The sequence below is a fragment of the Topomyia yanbarensis genome, chromosome 3 (genome assembly GCF_030247195.1).
Source record: "Topomyia yanbarensis strain Yona2022 chromosome 3, ASM3024719v1, whole genome shotgun sequence".
NCBI lineage: Eukaryota > Metazoa > Arthropoda > Insecta > Diptera > Culicidae > Topomyia > Topomyia yanbarensis.
Genome location: NC_080672.1, coordinates 276,437,347 through 276,446,376, shown reverse-complemented (window position 1 = coordinate 276,446,376; position 9,030 = coordinate 276,437,347). Strand labels below are relative to the sequence as shown.

Below are 9,030 nucleotides of genomic sequence, written 5' to 3'. Positions count from 1 at the left end.
ACTCATTGGCAGGTTTTTTATACTCAACCTTGAATTCAATCGAAGACTGCATATCAAGAAGACTGGCAACTCTGTCCAGAATCTGGAGACAGTCACAGCAACGCCACTTGCGGGTAAAGGTGGTACTTCCCATAGTGATGCACACACACATATACACTTTTACATTAAGCTTCCTACCTTCCTCCAGTAGAGGCGCTTGAACCTCTGTCGCTTTTTGTTTGTATGGAGGAAGGAAAGAGATACCAGTCTTCTTAATATGGGGTCTTCGATTCAATATACTAAAATTTAAGTTGAATTTACCTAATTTTGAGTATACCCCAAACAAAAGTACCTTATGGCGTTTTCGTTTTTTCTTGGTGCTACACCGGTGTAGTGCAAAAAAGAGATAGACTGATTACACCCAAGTTTGAATGAGTGTAGCACCGACTACACCGGTGTAGTTCAAAGTCAAAAACGAAATCGCCATTACTTCACGAAAGACTTCGACTGAGTGGAATCTCTCGTTTTGTTTTCGACAACACTAATAAGTTCGAAAGCGACGCACAACTCAAAAGTAAGTTAATCCTTTCATGCCCAACTTTTTTCTAGTACATGTAGGGGTTCAAAACTATTTTTCCTTGTAAATGGTGGGGTCAAGAAACACGAAAAGCCCATTTTCATAAAGATAGGCGCTTCCATGACAGTACTAGAAGCTGGTCAATTTTTACCTTCTAATGCGCAATACCTGGGACGGGACGTGCAAAGTGAAATAAAGTAGCTGTCACCGCGAACCGGCAATGGCCTGTCACTGCGAACCAGGTCTTTCTTGATGATTTTCATTTTCTTGTAATAAACATTGTCTGGGTAGTATCGTAATATTCTGGCTATATACAAGGTGTTTTTAGAAAATATATTTTACATGTTGCTTAGATGCATGTACATGCACAGAAACAAATATGAAAAATGCAACGACGGCAAGTGCAATTTTATTATTCTGCTCCACAGTTATGGTTAATGTTGTTTTACATAGCACAGAGAAACGATAACATAATTCATGTTATGTATGAGCTCTATTATTTTCGGCACAAATCTGAACCTCATCGGCAGAAATGTATGCCTCATCGGCACAGCACTATCATCGACATTTGCTTGCAATTATTTTGCAAGCTGATTTTTCCCTGCAAAATAACATCAATATCGGGAAGGAAAAAGAAGACCGTCTTCGCATGTCCCGTCCCAGCTCAATACAATTCTCCTAGAATAATTACAATAGTCCAACTGCGTGGAAAACGTAGCCAACGACAGTCTAAATTGATAAGTTTTATCAGTTTTCAATAATATTGCACCATAAAAAAGATATATGAAAAAATCATTCTCCATCGTCAACGTAAACTGCCCCTGGCAGCACTGCTCCATCGGAATCCAATCAGACTAATTGCAATAACTGTAGTTCTAGAGCTGATCCTTGTAACTGTTAGTACTCAAATTAAAGACAGCAATCACATTAATGAGCCTTGCTTGTTTTTGTGAGCAAATCTCGCCTCAATCAAAAGCTATAGCTGTTTAAAAACGTTGTTGTCTACAAACAACATGGGCATGAATGGGTTAAAAGAGCTTATTCTTTGAGTTGTTTTATTTTTGCGTGTAGCATCTTGAAATTACTCGAGGTTATACTACCACAAACAAACCGCTTTTTATGCCATATCTTCTTACGTACGTCATTGCGCAAGCATGTGATTCAGTTTATCAAAGAAAAATGTCAGTTCGGCTTGTCATAACAAACCAGTATTTTTATCGGGAGTGTTTTGTACATTTTGATTTTCGAGCACTATTTTTAATTTTTTAAAGTTAGATCACAATTTTATTTGTTTTTGTGCTAAATTGTGTTCAATATTAGTTGTTCTTACGTTCGCAATACGGTAGCAGCGCGGAAAAGAAGATGGTTATATCGGCAGACCACGAGCGCAATGGAATTGCCGATTTCTTTACCCAAACCGATCCAGAGGTTCGAAAAGTTACTCTGACAATAGGAAATATCATCTCTAAAAATACCATTAAAGAGATCACCCTTGAAAGTGAGTAGTTGCTGCCGATCGTCTCAAAAATATTGCATTTCCGTTCCGAGATAAGGACAAAAAATTAAAGATGGCATATTCTACTAGACTTGTGGCGCCTTATCATTGTTTTTATTATTTATTGGAACTGATTTTTTTGTTCAATGCTCCCTGCTATTCTTATCAGCTGACAAAGCTGAGAATCACTTGTTTCTAGTTAATTGATTACAGGTAATACATGCACCATGGGTCAGCGCCGCCACTGAAAGTTAAATTTATCAGCGGCAAAAATTTATTGTTTATTCCAATTGGTTGTCAGTCGTATTTTGATTCTCGAACAATTTATTACATTTACCTAGAGTTCATGCGTGTTTAGAATATGCGTACGTTGTATGAGTCGATTCTAATTCCGCTAGTGAATCGAAACCGGTTTGGGCTTGTGTCTTGAACTTTTTGTGTTTTTTCGTATATGTAAAACGTATTTTTGCACTCCTAAACCAAAGCATCAGTATTCACTACATTTTGTAGCGGGACATTTTTACGTTTCTTACAGAAGAAATATATAGGATTCGCTCAAGATTTGAAAACTTTCCGAGGTTCGGAAGGCCGACTCCTGTATCAATCGACTCAGCTCGAGAAAATTGGGACAATATCTGTGTGTGGTGTGTCTCTGTTTGAATTTACACTACTCTCGACAAATATGTCAAACGGTCCTAAGTGCAAATGAGAGCCTTTCTTTGCTTACTTTCTCTTTCGATTATTACGGCATCATCATAAAACTTTTCAATATTGTTTCAGGATATATCGAAAACTCTGATTTTGACTAGTATATTATGCTAAGAGTTAAGGAACAAACGCATAAACGGCCGAGTTATTAGCGAAAGTGAAAGTAAACAAAGAGAAATTGTCATTTGCACTTAGGGCCATATGACATGTTTGGCCAGTAATGTCTTAATTATTAAATTTCAAATTCAATTAAAATTAAAATTAATTTAAATTGAAAAAACCGGGCTGATTTCAAACGAAAAGCCTATAACGTGTCAATTTGACGTTATCACCTTTGTTTTTGGATATGTGTTTAGCTTTCTGAGATATGGGCGATTTCGTCAAAACGCGACATGTTTTAAGCGTACAACTATCAAGCAATGCAATTTGGTCGCAATCTTTGCCTGTATTTACCTTTCTAACGAGCTACAGCATTTCAAAATCAATTCACGGACGGCTTAGATATTAAACATTTTGTATGTCTATTCTTCGATAACCAATTTTCAATAGCTGAAAATGAGATCTTTACGTAGAATATTGCTTTACTGGTGTTATAGGAGCATAGCTAAACCAATTTCGTATATAGGGGAATGAAGGCATCTACGGAATTCAATTCCGAAAACATTTTGCCAGTTTGATAAGTAATGAACGAACTATTTCCTAAAAAAATAATATGTAAGTTCACTTCACATAAAAAATAATGTGTAAGTTCACTAGAAAATATTTGAACATTTTTCAAGAGTTGATGTATTTACCCTTCGATTAAGTGTTGCGTGCAGCCGTTACGTAGATGTTGGATGCTATATGAATACACACCAAGTAATCCACGCAGTAGTATCTTACTATTTCTTATATACTTCATATTTATCTAATACTCGATGCATCATCGAGAGCAACTGTGTTTTTGAATCCCAGAATTATTGTGTTCATCTTGGTTCACTGTTGCTTAGGAACCTCAACAGCATTCATGATAGCTAGCATTGCCGGTGACCCCCATCTCTCTCTCTCTCTCTCTATTTCTCTATCCAGATATGTCATAAGATGTTCTCCTACTCTGAAATATGTTTTGTCTGCCGTTTCCCAGTTTTTGCATTTTTGTGTAAAGCAGAGCAACTCCCGGAAATAAATTTAATATTACTTCCTTCTTGACAAAGAAAATATTTGTAGTCCTGTGAAAGTTTGCAAAATGTTTGTACTATGGGAAAACTATAACTAATTAATGCTCAAACTCTTCTTTCCCACGAAGATGAAGGGATATGCCGTTGAAACGTTGTGCTATGGGAAGGCATATGATAAAAAAATTGAAAAAAATTACATTATATTCAATTTAATTCAATTGCATACTGTTTATATACCCTATAATTAAGAAATCCTTGAGTATCTCTGTAAAATATTCGTCTGAACTGGGTAAGATGGATGCTTGAAGATTAACATTTTGAAAATAGACATTCCACGGGCATTTTTAGAACTTTTACGAATCTCTTATTAAAATATGAACAAAACATATGTTCAAATATGTCATTTGAAAACTGCGATTACCTATTTTGTGATATTATTGAAAATGCATATTCATTGTATTTGTATGAAATCTTATGTTTATGAAAAATGACTGATCAAAGTCCAAACATATCCACATATTATATCCGGGGAAAAGCCTCCCAAAGACCCATTGTACTCTCCATGGGGGATGCAAGTATGATTCTTCTAACTTATAGCGAAGGTTTCAGTTGCCAATATTTGCTCTTTGCTGAGAACATTTCAATTGAAGTTTCAATATCAGTCACAATTAGTATTACTTTATACTCTTACATAAATTCAAACTTTCTTCGATTTTTTCTCGCAGAATGGTATGTAACTCCTTAATTTATTTTATTTACTGTTCTCGTTTTATACCATTTTGTTCACTTTTTCCAGGTCATACATTTTATTAAACTTTTTCGTTTTAATAATCTGACTAATTTTGTTCAGTCATTCTTTTTATTCATTTCATCCAAATTATTAGTTTGACGCAAATTTATTTATCCTATTAATTTTATAACTATCTAAATATAGCTTAGTTTTTCATTTCAATCATTGAATCCATATTATTCTGTTTATTTTTTCTTAGTTTTGTTCATTTTATTGATTCTGTTCAATCATTCCTTTTATTCATTTCATCCAATTTGTTAGTTCGAATCAATTTAATTTATTCTATTAATTTCATAACTTTTTTATGTTGTTTATTTTTTCACTTAATGAGCTGAACTAATTTGATTTATTTATTCTATTAATTAAGTAGAATCAGTAAGAATAGCAAGATCGTATCTTAATGAATATTAAAATGAGTTTTGGCGGGGTGAAACTTTGCATTGTTAGCCAGAGTTTCAAAAATTCGTAGGTCATTGAATGGAAATCCATCATATTGGGTTGGGCAGTAAAACCGGGCGACTAAAAGGCGACAATTCCTACATGCCTTCTTTATCTTTTGTTTTAGCGTTATGATGTCTTTGGCCAAGTAGTTGTACGACGTTTGGCTTTTATTTGATTGTGTACCATATTAGTGAAAAATTCAGTCGCTAGGGCGGCGCTGTTATCAACTTTTTAATTGAACTAGATAGAGTGATGGTGTCTACGACAAAGTTGTGGGTTGTATAATTATAATCATATCTTCTTTCTAGGTCCTACGAATTCTGAAATATGGCACATTTTTAAAACATAATCTGAAAGATAAATTTTTAACCAAAACATGCTTATTTTTAATCTATTCATCAGCTCATTTCTTCATTATGTAATTTTAACCTACTGTACAGAGAAAACCAAAATAAGTGAACGATCATCGCCAAAAATATTGCCTGGTCTCTAATAAATTGATTGATAGGAAACAGTTTTGATTTCTTTTCGGAACACTGTCAAATCAAACGGTAATTAGCTTCACATGTCATATTTCCGAACACTCAAAAAATTGCAAGTTTGTGAAAAAATATGAAAAATAAAGTGAATAAATTCAGTAAAAAATGCGAGCATCATTTTTCACATCTCGTAATCTGCAGATCTATAGCTTAATGTGTAAGGATCAACATTGCCGAAGACTGCAAATTGATACGATTTTGTAATAAAAAGATATAGGTGGGTGTTTTTATCTCTTAAATCGCTCTGTCGCTCTGGCTCGTGAAGATGGCGAGTAACACTCGTTTATAACGAATCGGATTCGCTGTTTTCAGAAACAGAGATGACAATCTCTTATGGATGGAACCTTCTCTTAAACATACTGTTCAGCCACTAGTTAATGCTCAACTAGATCAACTTAATAAACTGAAACACGTAGTTTTTGAAGAAATCCAATCCACGTAAACCACATCACCAAACACCTAAAAGTAGTTTAGATGCATGTAATATCTATTTCTGTGTTATCTATTATCTTATTTATTCTATTATCTATTAATATCTATTTCTTTATCCCTCTCGCAGGAGGATTGACGGTATTGTAAACATCATCAGGCCACAATAGACTAAATAGAATTATCTAAACATAAGGACCCTTCGCTCTTTTTGGTTTCTATTTGCACCAAGTGCTACTAATTAGTTCTTATGTCAATAATCCACCAACCATTATGACGCAAGATTTTATTTATATAAGAAGCCCGCTTCAAGATGTTGATTACAATACGCCTCGATAGTGGTGTATCGAGGAGGCCGGGAGGGCTGATAGGAGCCTTTTTTCTGTTCTTTATCTTTCTTCTATTCACCCGCTCATAAACAACAATCAACTAGTAACAAATAGATAATTGAGAAAGGATGTGCTATGTGTGGTGGTTGGGTATTCAAGTATTAGTAGTGTTTGAAGTACTAATGTATGTCTTCCATGTTATGATCATAACTTTAGCTGTATCTTGTACCTGTTTTATCTAATGCGTCTCTCATATATTGTCTTTTATCTCTTCTTTTCGAATCCTATACTGCCATTCTACTCACGTCTTCAGCTGGGTCAGCAAAGATGGTGATAGCCAACATCTTAACACTCACATATTCTCAAACGCGGTCTCAAGCGGGAACCTACAAAAATGCCCTCGCGCGCGATTACGAATCGGTCACGTCCGGAGGTCTACCCTTGATCCCAGAAGCCTGGGTCCATGCCTTCAGCTGGACCAATTGGGCAAATACGCTCATACCTATTCGGCGGCACGTCTCATGGCGACATAACCGGGAAGCTTATCGATATAAGGGATCCCACTCTCTGCCAGAATTCTGGTCGCACACCGAAAATTTAATATCAGACTCACGGTTCGCGCGACCATTCAAGAACACACAACACACGCAAATATGTTAGAAAATCACGTTAGCGTACAAACGTTAGAACCCCTCACGATTTTCTAAACAACCTACGCCCACCAACTCGCAAGCATGATTATACCCCGGTGATAAGGTTAACGTCTCAGCGCTCATAAACTTACCAACGCGATCTCAAGCGTTAATCTACAAACTCCCGCGTTCGCGCCATCATGAATCGAAATCGTCCGGAAGTCTCTATCCTCGGTACCAACAGTCTAGATCCATGTTAATTTAAAAAAATAAATAAAATTGAAGAATTAAAAAAAAAATTGCTCCCATATCCACTAGACAAAACGTTCCATGGTGACATGACCGGGAACTCTAGTGATATGGGATAACTCACTCCCTGTCAGAATGTGATCCGTACACCAAACTAAATATCAGAATGACGGTCCGCGAATATATGAATGGCCGCAGGGTTTCAAAATCAAATTTATACACGCGAAGTCACATACACGCGAGCACACGCGACAAACACGTCAACATACGAACGCTTAAGCCCTTCGCGATCATCTACGCACACCTATGCCCGCTATCGCGCAAACTTGATAACACTCCGGTAATTATGTGAACGTTTTAGTACTTACGAAGTTACGAACGCGAATCCGCAAACGCGCGCGATCATGAATCGGTCACGTCCGGAAATCTTTAGCCTTCATTCTAGTAATTTAGGTCCATACATTCAGTTGGACCAATCAAAAAAATAAAGCTCATATCTACTAGACCACACGCTCTACGGCGACATCGCCGGGAACTCGTGATATGGAAGATCTCACTTTCATTTAGCATCTGAGCCGTACATCAAATATAAAGTATTTAGATTCACGGTCCGCGCACGATTATCCAAAGAACACACGCGAATATGCGAAATGCACACGGTTATAAAATAGATTTTATATACGCGAGGTTACATACACGTTAGCACACGCGACATACAAACGCACACGCGATCGAACACGTTAACGTACAAATGCTCGAATCCTTCGCGATGATACATGCGATCGCGAGTCCCTACGCCCGCACATACCTGAACCGTACAATGAATATCACATTCAGAATCACGGCCTGCTACAATTGGCCTAATGCAGTGTTTTATTGGGCGACATTGCCTGTCTCGTCTGCAAATTGTAGTATGTGATTCTGACGGGGAGCCGAGAACCTAGTTCTACAGCTCCAGTAGGACAACTCTCGAAAAAAAAGATATTCTCAAATAAAGTTATGTATTGCCTCTCTTTCTCACACATGTTGGGAAGGGGGAAGGGGTGCTTCTCTAATTTCCGGTCATCATATCACATGATTTGGTATTTAAAGTATGTATGTATGTATAACAAACATAGAGATGTGACACAAGGTGCTAAAAACGCACAAACATCCTGTCAATCCTATTTTTCATTGGAGTGACTGCCCTAAGATATTACCACAGATAACAGACGTTTAGGCTAGAACAAAATTTCTTCAAAAACCTGTGTAAACTTTCAAATTGATAAACGTTAGAAATCCGTGTTTCACTATTGCCATCTGCGCAACAGTTTGCTACACGTGTTTGACAGCTGCACTCTAACTGCATTGTATCGATCAGTGCGCCAACTACAAACGTTTGCCAAACGTGTTTTAGACGTCTGATTTATTCGTAATTTCAGTAGCGGGTATTTACACACGATTCAAATCGAGCCTAAACGTCTGTTATCTGTGATATTACCAAGGGACATTTACATTCATAAATGACGTTGCCGTATTGACAGTTGGGGACAAACCCATGAATTACCGAGATAAGAACTAAAAGTTTGAGACGTACTAGTGGAGCGAGGTTAATAAAACTAACAACGGTTTTTAGACTTTTTTCTGTGAGACATTGTTTATGAATGGACCCCAAACAAACAATATTCCATAACGAATATCACGTAACATCTATGACAGAGCAGTG

The 9,030-nt window shown here is 36.7% G+C and overlaps 1 protein-coding gene across 1 annotated transcript in view; it reads left to right on the top strand.

The window, feature by feature from the left end:
- Nucleotides 1–1,741: 1,741 nt before the first annotated feature.
- The window catches only part of LOC131693399 (uncharacterized), a 19,614-nt gene continuing 12,325 nt past the window's right edge, over nt 1,742–9,030 (top strand). Inside the window, exon 1 of the mRNA XM_058981177.1 lies at nt 1,742–2,054. Coding sequence (XP_058837160.1) covers nt 1,919–2,054 — 136 coding nt within the window. The 5' untranslated portion in view covers nt 1,742–1,918. The remainder of the gene's footprint in view (nt 2,055–9,030) is intronic.